The sequence below is a fragment of the Entelurus aequoreus genome, linkage group LG17 (genome assembly GCF_033978785.1).
Source record: "Entelurus aequoreus isolate RoL-2023_Sb linkage group LG17, RoL_Eaeq_v1.1, whole genome shotgun sequence".
NCBI lineage: Eukaryota > Metazoa > Chordata > Actinopteri > Syngnathiformes > Syngnathidae > Entelurus > Entelurus aequoreus.
In genome coordinates this window covers 9,807,232-9,825,758 of record NC_084747.1, presented here as the reverse complement: position 1 = coordinate 9,825,758, position 18,527 = coordinate 9,807,232, and the positions used below count along the sequence as shown (strand labels likewise).

At 43.2% G+C, this 18,527-nt stretch overlaps 1 protein-coding gene across 3 annotated transcripts in view; it reads left to right on the top strand.

Annotated features, from left to right (window-relative positions):
• The window catches only part of LOC133632307 (gastrula zinc finger protein XlCGF17.1-like), a 607,858-nt gene that overhangs the window by 584,582 nt on the left and 4,749 nt on the right, over positions 1-18,527 (top strand). Inside the window, exon 1 of one of the 3 annotated variants that reach the window (XM_062024674.1) lies at positions 17,405-17,951. The exons of the other annotated variants lie outside the window; for them this stretch is intronic. Coding sequence (XP_061880658.1) covers positions 17,639-17,951 — 313 coding nt within the window. The 5' untranslated portion in view covers positions 17,405-17,638. Of the gene's footprint in view, positions 1-17,404; positions 17,952-18,527 lie in introns of those variants that run through there. 3 annotated transcript variants of the gene reach the window in all.

Here is an 18,527-nt window from a genome sequence, read left to right as displayed (position 1 = left end):
AAGGCACAGGTCACATGTAGGGAGTGCGCAATAGGAAGAGAGAGGCGTTAACTCTTTTACACACTGAATAGTAGGTGGGAGGCCCCGGGGAGCAGGTTTCAGTCAGGAGAAAGGAGAGCTTGGTGGCTGCCTAGGGAAAGTTGCTACTTTCAGGATCCGGGAACCATACAAGGACTGTGCAATTGTATAAAACCTAAATGTTGCCCAAGACAGATTTTCTCTCTAATACTTGATGTTACATGAAAATGGACATGAGTGAATCTGGTATCAAACACACAGCAGATCAACACTTCTCACTTGTGACATGACATTTTTATGATTTGACAATCTTCAAGCACAAACTGGTCAACTAAATAGATTTTTTTCCCTGCCTGTTTCAGCATCTGTCGTAGCAAACTTTTTCAAGGCTCCATATATATAATATGTTAGATATAATGATGACTCAGTCAGTACTAGTGTTAGTGCAGCAGAGGGCGCCATTTTGTAACCGAGCAACGACGTAATGTTGACTATATATGGGCATGACGGATGTGTGTTGAAGCAACGTGACACCAGTGTAATTATATTATTCAAGATACTAAAGAAGAAAGTCACACCTTAGTGTGGGTGGCTCATTGTCCACTTTGAAGTGTATAAAAATGAATGTTCAAGCTGAGAAAATCGGCTCTATTGTGGAATAAAAACTGTTGGATTCTACCTGAGCTGCCTACCGTTCCTCTCACCAGCAGTTTCCTAGTGGTCGTAGACATCCGGGTCGAGTTTTAGCAGCAAGAAAGTCACAGTGACACTTTTTTACAAAGAGATCTCTGCTGAGAACAACCACTACCGTGTTCTTGGTGCCTAAGGTCCAGGGTGTAAGGGGCGAGGTGGGACTACATTTGATCGCTTAAACCAGACCTGGGCAAATTAAGGCCCGGGGGACGCATGCGCCCCGTAAAGCTTTTCAATCTGGCCCGCAGGACATTCCCAAATCATTTTTTTAGATGTTTAAGATGTAAAGTGTAGCTGCCATTATGAAGTGCAGTCATGTTTTCTAATGACCGTAAGTCTTCAACTATACCAGGGGTCGGCAACCCGCGGCTCCGGAGCCGCATGCGGCTCCTTGACCACTCTGATGCGGCTCAGCTACATACATGCCGACCCCCCCGATTTTCCCAGGAGATTTATGGATCTCAGTGTCCCTCATAGATTACTCCCAGGGAAAAAATTATCCTATTTACACTCTAATTACTAAATAAAGGGCGTGCCCTAATTGCACTGCAGTAATTGTCCTCTATAGCATTTACATACAGCGTGCCAGTCCAGCCACATGTTGCATGTTGTTATTACTTGCACACACAGGAGACAGCAAAGCATACTTACTCATCAGCCACACAGCTTACACTGACGGTAGCCGTATCAAACAACTTTAACATTGTTACGTTACAAATATGCGCCACACTGTGAACCCACACCAAAAAAGAATGAAAAACACATTTCTGGAGAACATCCCACCGTAACACAACATAAACACAACACAACCATTACCCAGACTCCCATGCAGCCCTAACTCTTCCGGTCTACATTATACACCCCCGCTACCACCAAATCCCCCCACACATCAACCCCCCCCCCCTCTCCGTGCGTTGGTTGAGCGGAAGAGTTAGGGCTGCATGGGATTCTGGGTATTGGTACCGTCAGTGTAAGATGTGTGGCTGCTGAGTTAGTACGCCTTGCTGTCACTTAAGTGAGCAAGCTGAAATTGCATTCTACGTGTGGTCGAGCAGGTACACTGTTTGGGCAGACTGTAGAGGGCGCCAAATGCAGTGTCATCACGCTCTGATATCCGGGAGTCTCCCGGGAAAAATGAGAGGGTTGGCAAGTATGACGCTATCAAGCGCCATTCATTCAAAACTCGCGGGCTGCACTAACATCAAATTTCCACATTAAAGTGCGTGCCGGTGCGTGTGTCGGAGACCCCTAGTTAACATAGCACAAAGCGTTTAAGCTTTGTATGTGGTGTTTTTCATTTTAAATTTTTTTTGTGGCTCCCATTACTTTCTTTAATTTGTGAAACTTGCCAAAATGGCTCTTTGAGTGGTAAAGGTTGCCGACCCCTGAACTATACTAAGTATTTTGATGCTTGGAATCTGCACTTTTGCATGATATACTAGTTACTAGGGGTGTAACGGTACACAACAATTTCGGTTCGGTACGTACCTCGGTTTAGAGGTCACGGTTCGGTTCATTTTCGGTACAGTGAGAAAACAAGAAAATATAAATTTTTGGGTTATTTATTTACCAAATTTGCAAAATCTTCCACCAAAAATATTTTTCTTAGTGGAATATTTGATGTGAAGTAATGGGAACCTTGGATAGGTCAATAATTCATAATAACATTGATTTTGATTCAATATTATGTTTTGAGCAATGACAGTTTGAAAGAAAAAAAACAGCTTTGTTTTATTAGTCAACATTGCAACTTTTTCTAAATTACATTTCACCTTTAAGCTTTTTTATTTCACTTTTGTTATGTTTTTGTTTATTTTAATAGTATTTTTAGAATGTGCCGTGGGCCTTTAAAACATTAGCTGTGGGCCGCAAATGGCCTCCGGGGCACACTTTTGACACCCCTGATAATAAAAAATTTAATGTGATAAATCTATGGATAAAAAGCAGAGCCTGGCGACGCATGCGCGTTTATCATAACTCTCTCTCTCTCTCTGTCTCTGCCCCTCCCTCACCAATGCTGCTGCGCGCACAATTTGTTTTGTTTTTAACCCCTTCTTAACCCTGAACGTACATTGAAAATACACGCAACCCTAACTCAAAATGCCGGACATTTGAGGCATTTAAGAAACTCCGCCCGGACAGCTCCGCAAAAGAGGACATGTCCGGTGAAAAGAGGACGTTTGGTCAGTCTATCGTAGCCCGTTAGCTGCTAGCATGCCGTGTGTTGTGCCTCGGTGTGCATTGTTTACACAACGTGCGTTACGCTACTTAATATGTCCGTGTGGAAACTCGTTCGGTACACCTCCGAACCGAACTGGAACCCCCGTACCGAAACGGTTCAATACAAATACACGTACCGTTACACCCCTACTAGTTACTATGGTCATCTAAGTCACAGCAGCTCAGACGAGGCACCAAGCAGTGTGGGTGGGGAGCGTTTCCACAGAGTGTTTCCAGAGCCTGAAATGTGGGTGTCAGGGACAGACGCAGAAGGACATTTTCCACTGCGATAACAATACTGAAATGAAGGCTAAAAGGGCATTAAAGGCCTACTGAAACCTACTACTACCGACCACGCAGTCTGATAGTTTATATATCAATGATGAAATCTTAACATTGCAACACATGCCAATACGGCCGGGTTAACTTATAAAGTGACTTTTAAAACTTCCCGGGAAATATCCGGCTGAAACGTCGTGGTATGATGACGTATGCGCGTGACGAAGTCAGAGTAACGGAAGTTATGGTACCCCGTAGAATCCTATACAAAAAGCTCTGTTTTCATTTCATAATTCCACAGTATTTTGGACATCTTTTGCAATTTGTTTAATGAACAATGAAGGCTGCAAAGAAGACAGTTGTAAGTGGGATCGGTGTATTAGCAGCGGACTACAGCAACACAACCAGGAGGACTTTGTTGGAGCGCTAGCCGCGCTAGCCGCGCTAGCCGCCGACCTCACCTTGACTTCCTACGTCTCCGGGCCGCCAAACGCATCGGGTGAAGTCCTTCGTCCTTCTGCCGATCGCTGGAACGCAGGTGAGCACGGGTGTTGATGAGTAGATGAGGGCTGGCTGGCGTAGGTGGAGAGCTAATGTTTTTAGCATAGCTCTGTGAGGTCCCGTTGCTAAGTTGCTAAGTTAGCTTCAATGGCGTCGTTAGCACAGCATTGTTAACCTTCGCCAGCCTGGAAAGCATTAACCGTGTATTTACATGTCCACGGTTTAATAGTATTGTTGATTTTCTATCTATCCTTCCTTCTATCCTTTATTTTTTTGTTTCTATATGCAGTTAAAGCAAGATGATATCACGTTAGCTCGTAGCTAAAGCATTTCGCCGATGTATTGTCGTGGAGATAAAAGGCACTGAATGTCCATTTTGCGTTCTCGACTCTCATTTTCAAGAGGATATAGTATCCGAGGTGGTTTAAAATACAAATCCGTGATCCACAATAAAAAAAGGAGAGTGTGGAATCCAATGAGCCAGCTTGTACCTAAGTTACGGTCAGAGCGAAAAAAGATACGTCCATCACTGCCTCTCAAGTCCTTCACTGTAACGTTCCTCATCTACGAATCTTTCATCCTCGCTCAAATTAATGGGGTAATCATCACTTTCTCGGTCCGAATCTCTCTAGCTCCATTGTAAACAACAGTGAATTGTGAGGAATACTAGCTCCTGTGACGTCACGCTACCTCCGGTACAGGCACGGCTTTTTTTTATCAGCGAGCAAAAGTTGCGAACTTTATCGTCGATTTTCTCTATTAAATCCTTTCAGCAAAAATATGGCAATATCGCGAAATGATCAAGTATGACACATAGAATGGATCTGCTATTCCCGTTTGAATAAAAAAAAATCATTTCAGTAGGCCTTTAAAGGGGGCCTTAAAAAAATAAAAAATATATATAAGTAACTAAACAGTTACTTTTCACAGTAACGCATTACTTTTTGGTGTAAGTAACTGAGTTACTTTTGAAATAAAGTAACTAGTAACTGTAACTAGTTACTTGTTTTCAGTAACTAACCCAACACTGATAAGCACTAAGGCAGACAAATTAGTTATAGCGGCGCCGTGACTAGGGTTGGGTATCGAGTATCGATCGGAACTGGGACTAACTTTCCGATTCTCCCGGAATCGTTCAAAAGTTTAAATTTTGATTGCTATTTTCGATACCCAGTCCGCCGACCGGAAAAAAAGATTAAGTCCGCCGACCGGAAGAAGAAGCCGCTGAAGTGCCCACCGCCAGAAGTGTTAGCATAGCCGAGCCTATGTAGCCGAGCGAGTCAGTCAAGCATGGATAGCGGGCGTCGGCGGTCGAAAGTGTGGCTTTATTTTACTAAAAAAAATGAAATATCGGCGAAATGTAACACGTGCGACAGGACTGTTTCGTGCTTAGGAGGGTGCACGTCGAACATGATGAAGCACCTCCGAGTTCATGGAGTACAAATAAATGCGTGTCCCGTCTTCGACGCGCTGCGCCGACCGTCCTCCTCTGCCTCTTCCTCCGACGCCCGGCCTGGCACCTCGGTGACTGCACTGCAGTCCGAATCCGGTAAGTAAAACAATATATATGCAATAAATAATGTGTTTTGCGCCAACGTTGAGGCAGCTAACAAATTAGCCCGCATATTTTTTCATAGACAATTTACAACCTGCTAGCCAGGCTCCGCGATGTGCTCAGCGTACTCCGTTCACCTTAGCGGCAATGGGGAAGATGTCGGTGCCACAGACGGAAGAGTGCCACAGAAAGGTCACTGCACACATAGTCAAAAGACTGCATCCCTTTTCAGAGGTGGAATCTCCAACAATTAGGTTAGTTAAGTAATAACGTTAGAACTAAGCTAATTGATACTGGGCTAAACAGCAACATTACATGTTGGTTTATGTATGCAGGGATATGCTGAAAACTCTCAACCCAAAATACATACCACCTTCCAGGGACAAAAGTTTTGGTACAACAAGGATCAGAATCGAGAATCGTCAGGAATCGGAATCGAAACAAAGAATCGGAATCGTTCGAATTCAAACGATACCCAACCCTAGCCGTGACCATTGGTGTGTGCCTATGTTGACATCACCGTGTGGCCTGCTGCTTCATCGCTTCCTTGCTCCCTCTTAAGTTTATTTTAGATCATAAATCATGCATCTCACCTGAAAAGGATATGGCTGAGGAGACGACCATTTAGGACCTGGAACTGGCGAGAACGACATCGGACCCTGACGACACTACAATATGAAGTATGTACGATAAAACACTGAATATTTGGAGTACGTGAAAGTTTGACTCTTACATTGTTTTGTTTACTTCTGTGACGTTGTTGTGTATTTCTGGTTGTTCCGGCTGGATCAAGAGAGACGTCGGAGACGCTTTACTCAACCAAAAGGTGCTTTATTACAAGCAAGCGTCATTATACAGGACTGCAGTACCTGGAGGTGGTCAAGTCAATAAAATTAGGAGGAGCCAAATTAACTTGGAGGAGCCAAATCATCAGTTTTTATATTCCTCCTTTCTGTCTCTGGGTGTGTGCTAAGTCAGGACAGCACAACCTGACCATGTAAGGAGATGTTCATGTGTTAGTTTAGTCTTTATTTGAAGGGACAATGCACAGAAATATTAAGCTCAAAGACAGATATGTTCTGTACCAGATTATAGCTAAATAGCTCATTTCCATCTGCAGTCCCTGGCTACCTAAATTAAAGTGTGTAAGTGAAAACAACCTCTATAGGTTGTACCTTAAACCTCTAAAGACTTAGTGGCCACATGCGTGGACAGCACCTTTTAGCTCCTTTTTCCAAAATTGTGTACACTACTGAATTGGGGTCTTATGCCGCTTATGTGGACGCTTATACTGCCATCTGGTGGTGTCAGAAGAGTATAACATACAATGGAATTTGGAAAACAAAGTGTAAAAATAAAAATGTGCATGTCACTACACATGAAGTACACGTTAGTGTACTTATGGACTAAGTACATCATATCAAAAGATGATTTTTAGTTTTTATTCTATTTAGAGTCCAATAAGCCCAAATAACAAAGAGAAATACAAAAAAAGCATGTAAACAAACAGCTTGGGCCTTAAGAGGTTAAATGTTGGCTTGAAGATAGACATGGAGTCTCTCCTCCAGGACAGAGCTATCACTTTTGCATTCCAAAGTCTGAATGTATTGCCTCTTCTTGTGAGAGAGTTAGTCCAATCCACATACGGATGTCCAACTAAGGCTCCTTAATTTATTATGGACTCAACCATTATTTACGTAAACTTGGAGGTTTGCTTTCTCCAAGGTGAATATAAACATTCACCATATGTAGAACATAATATGAGTTCATTAATTCACTTCAACATCCTCCAGGTTTTGCAATCAATCAGAAATATTAGGCAGGTAAAATGCACCAAACACGTGTGGATAGAGCGTTTTGAATATTACCCATCATGCTTTGTAGTAAATTTATATGAGTGTGATTTTAATTTGTGTATGGTGCTTGGACATGTTCTATAATGTGCACGACATTTAGTGAGCAGGCTGTGTGTTATGTGTGCTAACTTTCTGTGTTGATTATAGATTATTTGCACCTTGAGTATAAAAGGTTGTTTGGGTTGGGTAATATAAATTGATGCTAAACTCAAATGATTTCAAAGTGACACTCATAGTCATTAATTAAAGTAACCAACAATCTACACAAGATAGTGGCATTTCCGGAGCGATTGGGCTGTAAGGTAACAACAATTGAACTCAAACTTTGTCACTGGAACTTGTTCTTCACCAGCTGGAACTTGGGCTAAAACAACTCCAAGACCATGTGATTTAAAGGCCTACTGAAAGCCACTACTACCGACCACGCAGTCTGATAGTTTATATATCAATGATGAAATCTTAACATTGCAACACATGCCAATACGGCCGGGTTAACTTATAAAGTGCAATTTTAAATTTCCTGCTAAACTTCCGGTTTAAAACGTCTTTGGATGATGACGTATGCGCGTGACGTAACCAGTGAAACAGAAGTATCTGTACCCCATTGAAAACAATACAAACAGCTCTGTTTTCATCTCATAATTCCACAGTATTCTGGACATCTGTGTTGGTGAATGTTTTGCAATGTGTTTAATGAACAATGGAGACTGCAAAGAAGAAAGTTGTAGGTGGGATCGGTGTATTAGCGGCTGGCTGTAGCAACACAACAGGAGGACTTTGACTTGGATAGCAGACGCGCTAGCCGCCAACCGCACAGATGATCGGGTGAAGTCCTTCGTCGCGCCGTCGATCGCTGGAACGCAGGTGAGCACGGGTGTTGATGAGCACATGAGGGCTGGCTGGCATAGGTGAAGCGCTAATGTTTTTATCATAGCTCTGTGAGGTCCGGTTGCTAAGTTAGCTTCAGTGTCGTTAGCAACAGCATTGTTAAGCTTTGCCAGGCTGAGAATTATTAACCGTGTAGTTACATGTACATGGTTTAATTCTATTGTTGATCTTCTGTCTATCCTTCCAGTCAGGGATTTATTTATTTTGTTTCTATCTGCATTTGAGCCAGATGCTATCACGTTAGCTCAGTAGCTAAAGAGCTTCGCCGATGTATTGTCGTGGAGATAAAAGTCACTGTGAATGTCCATTTCGCGTTCTCGACTCTCATTTTCAAGAGGATATAGTATCCGAGGTGGTTTAAAATACAAATCCGTGATCCACAATAGAAAAAGGAGAGAGTGTGGAATCCAATGAGCCAGCTTGTACCTAAGTTACGGTCAGAGCGAAAAAAGATATGTCTTGCACTGCATTCTAGTCCGTCACTCTAACGTTCCTCATCCACGAATCTTTCATCCTCGCTCAAATTAATGGGGTAATCGTCGCTTTCTCGGTCCGAATCGCTCTCGGTCCGAATCGCTCTAGCTAGATTGAAAACAATAGGAAAATATGAGGAGGCGAACAACCGACTACATCACGCTACTTCCGGTAGGGGCAAGGCTTTTTTTTATCAGATACCAAAAGTTGCGAACTTTATCGTCGTTGTTCTCTACTAAATCCTTTCAACAAAAATATGGCAATATCGCGAAATGATCAAGTATGACACATAGAATGGATCTGCTATCCCCGTTTAAATTTAAAAAAATCATTTCAGTAGGCCTTTAAGCCCCAATTCCAACCCTTGATGCTGAGTGCCAAGCAGGGAGGTAATGGCTCCCATTTTTATAGTCTTTGGTATGACTCAGCCGGGGTTTGAACTCACTACCTACAAATCTCAGGGCAGACACTCTTAACCACTAGGCCGCTGAGCCGGGGTTTGCATTCACGACCAACCAATCTCAGGGCGGACACTCTAACCACTGAGCCGGGGTTTGAACTCACGGCCTACCGATTTTAGGGCGGACACTCTAACCACTAGGCCAGTGTTTTTCAACTTTTTCTGAGCCAAGGCACATTTTATTCAGTGAAAAAATCCCGAGGCACACAACCAGCAGAAATCATTGAAAAATGAAACTCAGCAGCCGATACTGACGATAAAAAGTTGTCTTTGCAATTGTTGGATATGAATTCAAAGCATAACCAAGCATGCTCCGCTATAACTCTTGTCTCAAAGTAGGTGTACTGTCACATAACACCTGTCACATCACGTTGTGACTTTGTGGAAGTCGCTTCCTAGCAGCTCCACTGTAGACACGGCACAAAAGCCAAGCATGCAGGTTTAACAAAGTTTTAATGTTTTTAAAGAGATTATTCAAAGTATTTTCCGGCACGTTGCGGTCACTCCCAATCCTCTCTCCCCCTCTCCTCCCGGCTGCTTACTGTTAAAGACAACAGATTATTAGATTAACACGTACCACCTGTGAAATCGAATCACCTGCCAGCTGTGTCTGGCCGTCCCGCACATGCTGATGGTGCTCCGCCCTCGACACCACTGCCAGAGGCGGTGACCTTTGCTCCTGCAGGCATGCTGACGCACTTCCCTCCACAAACTTATTTTGAGTTTTCTGACGTTTTCCTGTGTGTCGTGTTTTAGTTCTTGTCTTGCGCTCCTATTTAGGTGGCTTTTCCTGTTTTGTTGGTATTTTCCTGTAGCAGTTTCATGTCTTCCTTGAACGCTATTCCCCACACCTTTTTTTTTTTGGCAATCAAGACTGTCTTAAGTTGTGCGGACGCTATCCTTCTTTGTGTGGACATTGTTGATTGTCGTGTCATGTACGGATGTACTTTGTGGACGCCGTCTGCTCCACGCGCCGTAAGTCTTTGCTGTCGTCCAGGATTCTGTTTTTGTTTACTTTGCAGCCAGTTCAGTTTTAGTTCAGTTTTGCATAGCCATCCCTAAGCTTCATTGCCTTTTCTTAGCGGCACTCGCCTTTTGTTTATTTTTGGTTTAAGCGTTGGATACCTTTTGACCTGCACGCTGCCACAAAGCAATTAGCTACCGGCTGCCACCTACTGATATGGAAGAGGATAACATGGAGCCGAGCTCTAGACAGCACAGACACTCAACAACGGCACATTATTTGCGGATTATAATTACTGGTCTGCAAATAATTTTTTTAACTCATTTAGGTGAAATTACATAATCTCCCACGGCACACCAGACTGTATCTCACGGTACACTAGTGTGCCGCGGCACAGTAGTTGAAAAACACTGCACTAGGCCATTGAGCTGGATGTGAGAGGATGTCACATTTCAAAGAGACTCTTTTTAAGATTTCTTGTTTGTGTCACAGAAATATTGGTCATGACTCCAGGATGCAGAGCCTAAATCCAGGTAAAACTTGACTGACAATCTCATTAGGTGGCATTATTAGGCGCTCAATTTCAGGTTAGTGAGCTGCGCCAATGCTTCTTATTCAGTTGCAGCAAACACAAACGGGTCGTCAAAATAGCAAAACACATCACTGTAATTCAAGTCTCCGAAAATGCTCAACAGGATGTTAATGAATGAGGCAGGACTATTGCATAATCTACGTGACATCCTGTTACATTCAAATAGTTCCAACAATAAACAAAATGAGTGCTTTGTGGACTTGGAGAAGGCATTCCACCGTGTACCCCGGGAAGTCCTGTGGGGAGTGCTCAGAGAGTATGGGGTAACGGACTGTCTGATTGTGACGGTCCGCTCCCTTTATGATCAGTGTCAGAGCTTGGTCCGCATTGCCGGCAGTAAGTCGGACCCGTTTCCAGGTAGGATGGACTCCGCCAAGGCTGCCCTTTGTCACCCATTCTGTTCATAACTTTTATGGACAGAATTTCTAGGCGCAGTCAGGGTGTTGAGGGGATCCGGTTTGGTGGCTGCAGGATTAGGTCTCTGCTTTTTGCAGATGATGTGGTCCTGATGGCTTCATCTGGCCAGGATCTTCAGCTCTCACTGGATCGGTTTGCGGCTGAGTGTGAAGCGACTGGGATGAGAATCAGCACCTCCAAGTCCGAGTCCATGGTTCTCGCCTGGAAAAAGGGTGGAATGCCATCTCCGGGTTGGGGAGGAGATCTTGCCCCAAGTGGAGGAGTTCAAGTACCTCTGAGTCTTGTTCACGAGTGAGGGAAGAGTGGATGGTGAGATCGACAGGCAGATCGGTGCGGCGTCTTCAGTAATGCGGACGCTGTATCGATCCGTTGTGGTGAAGAAGGAGCTGAGCCGGAAGGCAAAGCTCTCAATTTACCGGTCGATCTACGTTCCCATCCTCACCTATGGTCATGAGCTTTGGGTTATGACCGAAAGGACAAGATCACGGGTACAAGCGGCCCAAATGAGTTTCCTCCGCCGCGTGGCGGGTCTCTCCCTTAGAGATGGGGTAAGAAGCTCTGTCATCCGGGAGGAGCTCAAAGCAAAGCCGCTGCTCCTCCACATGGAGAGGAGCCAGATGAGGTGGTTCAGGCATCTGGTCAGGATGCCACCCGAACGCCTCCCTAGGGAGGTGTTTCGGGTAAGTACGAACGGTAGGAGGCCACGGGAAGACCCAGAACACGTTGGGAAGACTATGTCTCCCGGCTGGCCTGGGAACGCCTCGGGTTCCCCCGGGAGGAACTGGACGAAGTGGCTGGTGAGAGGGAAGTCTGGGCCTCCCTGCTTAGGCTGCTGCCCCCGCGACCCGACCTCGGATAAGCGGAAGAAGATGGATGGACGGATGGAGTTATGGTTATGGTATAAGCAGATATTATAAACAGAAAAAGCCCCAAAAGCAACATTTTAAATGTCTTATTCCCCCCACATTTCATAAATAATGAACGCTAGTGTAACAAACTTTTCAGGATGTCCCAAGTTAGCAGAGAATGTTAGGTAAGGAGGAGTTTTGTCCCTCCAGAGTTGCCGTAGGGCTGTGACGTAAGAGGTCTATAAAGGTGATTGTGGAAGAAGGTGTGTGAAGGAGAGAGAAAGGAGAACTGTGACATTAAAGGCCTACTGAAATGATTTTTTTTTATTTAAACGGGAATAGCAGATCCATTCTATGTGTCATACTTGATCATTTCGCGATATTGCCATATTTTTGCTGAAAGGATTTAGTAGAGAAAATCGACGATAAAGTTCGCAACTTTTGCTCGCTGATAAAAAAAGCCTTGCCTGTAGCGGAAGTAGCGTGACGTCACAGGAGCTAGTATTCCTCACAATTCCCCGTTGTTTACAATGGAGCGAGAGAGATTCGGACCGAGAAAGTGACGATTACCCCATTAATTTGAGCGAGGATGAAAGATTCGTAGATGAGGAACGTTACAGTGAAGGACTTGAGAGGCAGTGATGGACGTATCTTTGTTCGCTCTGACCGTAACTTAGGTACAAGCTGGCTCATTGGATTCCACACTCTCTCCTTTTTATATTGTGGATCACGGATTTGTATTTTAAACCACCTCGGATACTATATCCTCTTGAAAATGAGAGTCGAGCACGCGAAATGGACATTTAAAGTGACTTTTATCTCCAAGACAATACATCGGTGACACACTTAGCTACTGAGCTAACGTGCTAGCGTCGTTCTCAAATGAAGATATAAACAAAATAAATAAACCCCTGACTGGAAGGATAGACAGAAGACCAACAATAATATTAAACCATGTACATGTAACTACACGATTAAAAATTCTCAGCCTGGTAAGGCTTAACTATGCTGTTGCTAACGACGCTAAGGCTAATTTAGCAACTTAGCAACCGGACCTCACAGAACATTGATAAAACATTAGCGCTCCACCTACGCCAGCCAGCCCTCATCTTCCCATCAACAGCCGTGCTCACCTGCATTCCAGCGATCAACGGCGCGACGAAGGACTTCATCCGTGGGTTTGGCGGCAAGCATCGGCTAGGCGTCAGGGTAAGTAGTCCTTGTTGTGTTGCTGTAAGTATTGTAATGCCCCGCAGTGGAGAAGGAGTCACACAGACGAGGATGCGCTGCTCAATCGCTTTATTAAAGGCCTACTGAAATTATTTTTTTGAATTTAAACGGGATCCATTTACAATACATCGGCGAAATGCTTTAGCTACGAGCTAACGTGATAGGCCGGTTAGCTCAGTTGGTTAGAGCGTAGTGCTAATAACGCCAGAATTGGTCTGGTAAACGCCAGATCAGTGGCGAACAAAACGTTTCCACTCAGGGATTTCTTCAAGTCACGCTGTCTGGACTTCATGTGCATAACGGAGACGTGGCTCGGTACCGGTGAGTCCAGTGTTTTCTCCGAACTTCTGCCGGCAGACTGTTGCTATTTTAACTCTCCTCGTGCATCAGGCCGTGGAGGAGGAACGGCGACACTTTATAAAAATGACTATAAATGTAAGCAATGCTTTCCTTCGTCATTTTTTGCCAGCTTTGAATTGACTTATTTGAGGTGTGTCGCGCTGACGCGGTGATGTGCGCTGTCATTTACCGCCCGCCCAAATACAATAAGGACTTCATCAATGACTTTTCGGACTTTTTATCAGGAATTATGCCCCGCTATGATCGTGTCCTCATTGTTGGAGATTTTAATATCCATGTATGCTGTCCCGCAGGGCCGGCCCGTGGCATAGGCCGTATAGGCAAATGCTAAGGGCGCCATTCCATCAGGGGGCGCCACGCCAGTGCCACAAATGTTGAAGGAAAAAAAATAAAAATAAAAATAAAAAGTTGGTACTATTATTTCTAAATACATAAAATAATCCCACGTTAATTAAAATGCAAAGTAAAGCCTATTTAATAGAACTATTATTTGTTACAACATTACGCGCCCTCTCCCTTCCCGTATCATGACTGTTTTTGGACGTCACCACATAAAAAAAATCAACACAAGATGTCAAAACGGCCAAAACTGTCAGGTGCCCAGGGGAGAAAAGAAGGGGAGAAACGAGAAAAAGACAGAGGTAGCAGGTAGGTAACGTTAGCCTACATTAAATTATTTGTCTGTTACAGAATGTGATAGTAAACTGTCTTTTTAGCATTAAGCTAATGTTACATGATTCGGCAATTGCTAATCAATAAATAGCTAGTTCTGTTTTAACGTCGGGTTAATATTGTGGAGGGGGCTAAATTGTTATGGAAAATAATAATGTAACGTTAGGTAATTACAGTACTCCCTGGTGTACACTGTACAGTAATTTGTAAGTCGTTCTAGTTAATGCAATATTAAAAAGCCCAAATAGAGAACTCTGTAGGATCCCCTTTTTTGTAATATAGTTGTTAAAGTCATACTGGTTTGATATCTTGTTTTGTGCAGTGCCTTGTTTATATAGTATTTTTAATATATTTTATGCAACTTGTTGACACGTTTTATTTTGTGTTTATGTATGTAAAAAATATTGTATTTCATATATTCATTTTTTATTTTTTGTATTCATTTATTTATCCATATTTTTTTTTATCTTGTTAACTATTCTGATTGTTAATTTGCTTTCTTTAAGTAAAAAAAAAGGTCAAAGACAAAGCTATTCGGTTTCTTGTGAGTATATACACTTCACTGCCGATGTGGGGGGGGGGGGGGGCGCCACCTAAAATCTTGCCTAGGGCGCCAGATTGGTTAGGGCCAGGCCTGCTGTCCCGACAAACCACTGGTGAAGGATTTTTTAAACCTTATTGACTCTTTTAATTTGACACAGTTTGTGTCTGGCCCCACACACGGACGTGGTCACACGCTTGATCTTATATCTTGTCCTTTCATATGGTCTACCTGTGTCTAACTTGGACATTTGTGACAATGTGCTTTCAGACCATATGCCTGTCATATTTGAGGCCAGTTTTAACCGCTTGACAGCTGGAGCGTGCGCTCCTGCGCGTCTCTGTCGAGTTTTTAACCCTTCCACTGCTGGTCAGTTTATTACTGCTTTTAACCAGGTTTTTTTACCCTCTGACTCTGTTTTTTCTAGCACAGAGTCTGTTTTTTCTGACACTGAGAAACTCAATGTATTGTTTGACTCCACCTGTGACACAGTCTTGAACTCAGTGGCTCCTTTAAAAATCAAAAAGGCCAAAACTGAATCAGAACCCTGGTTTAATGAGAGAAGCCGTGCGATCAGACGTGCGTGCCGCAAAGCTGAACGCAGGTGGAAGAAGGACAAGCTTCAGGTGTCACTCCAGATTTTAAAGGACTGTTGGCATCGATATCAGAGCACAGTAAAAGAGGCAAAAAGAGAACATTTGGCAAACATTATTGCCTCAAATAGTCTTGACCCTCGTGTTTTATTCAAAACCATTGACTCTGTTCTTAATGCCCCTCAGCCTACATGTTTGGAACCCTCTGAATTGTGCAATGCCTTTGTAAAGTATTTTATTGATAAGATTGCCACAACGAGGGCTCTCATCTCTGTTCCGACCTCTGACCCTTCTGTCCCGTTTAACTACTCTGCTGTTTTTAATCAGTTTGAGCAAGTGACTCTGCGGCAGTTACAAGAGTTAACTAATCATATGAAGCCCTCAGGTTCCCCCCATGATGCTGTCCCTCCTACATTTTTTAAAGAAGTGTTTTCTTGCATAGGGCAGCCTGTTCTTAACATTTTAAATAGCAGTCTGTTTTCTGGTGTGGTTCCTACCAGTTTTAAACACGCCGTGGTTCAACCGCTTTTAAAGAAACCTGGTCTGGACAGTTCAGTTTTAGCCCATTTTAGACCCATTTCTAAGCTGCCTTTTCTCTCGAAAATATTGGAAAAGATTGTTTTTACCCAGTTAAACACTTTTTTAGTGGACTCTGATATTTTAGAAGTCTCTCAGTCTGGGTTTAAACCCCTCCATAGTACCGAGTCAGCATTAGTAAGGCTTTTTAATGACATCTTTCGAGCAACAGACTTAGGTGATCATGTGATTTTAGTTTTACTCGATCTAACAGCAGCATTTGATACGGTGGACCATAATATTTTAATTAGCCGCCTACAACATCAAGTGGGCATCTGTGGTACTGACCTGAGTTGGCTGAAGTCATATTTGACTAACAGGACCTTCTCTGTAAATGTTGCTGGTTCTGAATCTTCTGTTGCTCCCTTAACATGTGGGGTCCCACAGGGCTCAGTTTTAGGACCACTGCTCTTTTCTATTTATTTACTTCCCCTGGGCTCAATCCTAAGAAAGCATGGTATTTGTTTTCATTGTTACGCTGATGACACACAAATGTATTTTCCGTTAAAGAAAAATCATGCCTCTTCAATACAGCCATTACTTGCTTGTCTTGATGACATCAAGGCCTGGATGGCCCTAAACTTCTTAAACTTCAATGAAAAGAAGACAGAAGTAATAGTGTTTGGACCTAGTGGTACCTGTGAGCTTCCCCCTGTTGACTTTGGCCCCTTGGCTTTGTACGTTAAGCCCATGATCACCAACCTGGGTTTTCGTATTGACAGTGATTTTAAATTGGACCGTCAGATTGGCACAGTGGTGAAAACCAGCTTTTTTTATTTACGTCAGCTGGCTAAGGTTAAAAACCTTCTTTCTTCGCAACAGTTTGAGACAGTAATCCATGCCTTTATTACATCTCGGCTGGATTACTGTAACGCTTTATATTTTGGAATTAGTCAGTCCTCCCTCTCACGTCTGCAGCTGTTCCAAAATGCAGCTGCCCGACTTTTGACAAACACAAGAAAAAGAGAGCACATTACTCCTGTTTTAGCCTCCCTCCACTGGCTGCCTGTGTCTTTTAGAGTCCATTTTAAAATGATCTTACTTGTTTTTAAATCCTTACATGGTCTTGCCCCACCTTACCTCTCTGAGCTGCTCCACCTCTATGCCCCCACCCGGTCCCTCAGGTCAGCTGATCAGCTGATCCTGGAGGTACCCAAATCCAAGCGTAAGCTCAGGGGGGACAGAGCCTTCTCTGTTGCGGGCCCCAAACTCTGGAATGATCTTCCACTCCATGTGAGACAGGGCCCTTCTTTCTTAAAACCCATTTTTATTCACTGGCTTGTAACCCAGCATGAGACTTTAAACTGTCTTTAATTTTTAACTTTTTTAACTGCTTTTTATCTAACAAAATTGTTCTTAGCGTAATTTTGTATTTGCTTTTTTAATGTGTATTTTACTTCTGTTTTAAATTTTATTTTTTAGTCTGTCCTTTGCCCTTATTTCTTTGTGGTGTACAGCCCTTTGTTTTTCAACTGTGGTTGTTTTTAAAGGGCTTTATGAATAAAGTTGGTATGGTATGGTATGGTCAAAATAAATATGGTTTGTTAAAGTGTGCATTATGTATTAATTCAACAGAAAAACTTGTTTGGACGATATTGTTCGATTAAAGTTGTTTACATATTTTAAGTGTCGCTTTTCACTATTTTTAGGTTATCAGTAGATACTTTTGCGAACCGGTTGTTGAAAGAAGAACTTTATTTTGGAAAAAATCCTCCGTAAAGTCGGAAACGGAAGTGGATGGCTTTTGGCGCATGGGCAAACGGATCAAGCAGCTCAACTTTGGCGGCAACTGCGATGGCAATGGCGGACTGAACGGCTGTGGCTTCTTGAAGAAGTTTCGAATTTACGATCCAACACATTTATAGATTCACCAATATTGTTTTTGTTCTTAAAACCCCGAAATGGACGTCGAGTGCGGCGCGATGGAGACTATCCTAAACCCTGTAGGGAGCCTCGATGACAAATTAGCCGACTATGTTGAAGAATGTAAACAAAGGACCGCCATGATTGTTAGCTTGAAGAAGGCACTGGAGTTCACATCAGAGGAGATGAAAGAATGCAAAAGTCAAATGAAGAAAGTGGAAGAGCAAATAAATTGCTTGTGTAAAGAAAATAATGATGTGAAAGAAGAGATGTTGCGGAAGAGTAAGAGATGTGCAGTGTGTGAAGAGAAGACTGGACCACATGTCTACATCAACGCGCAGAGGATTGGAGGTAATAAAGAACAAGAATAATATGATTACTCTCAACTTTGGATTATTGGGAAGTTCTCCACAAATGTCACAGCTCATAAAGTCAAAGTTACCAAAGCAAATTTAAATCATATATTTTTTGTCTAATCTGTTATAATCTAGAATATCTTTTGGATTGTCTTAAACGTACTGTTGTAATACAAACTAATATTTAATTGCGAAATACAAAAATGTCATTGTATATTTATTTTTCTGTCCTAATAATTTAGGACTAATTCATTACAGAAAAGGGCAGCACGGCGTCACAGGGGTTAGTGCATGTGCCTCACAATACGAAGGTCCCGAGTTCAATCCCGGGCTCGGGATCTTTCTGTGTGGAGCTTGCATGTTCTCCCCGTGACTGCGTGGGCTTCCTCCCACCTCCTACATGCACCTGGGGATAGGTTGATTGACAACACTAAATGGGCCCTAGTGTGTGAATGTGAGTGTGAATGTTGTCTGTCTATCTGTGTTGGTCCTGCGATGAGGTGGCGACTTGTCCAGGGAACGCAGCTGAGATAGGCTCCAGCCCGAATGCAGCTAAGATAGGCTCCAGCCC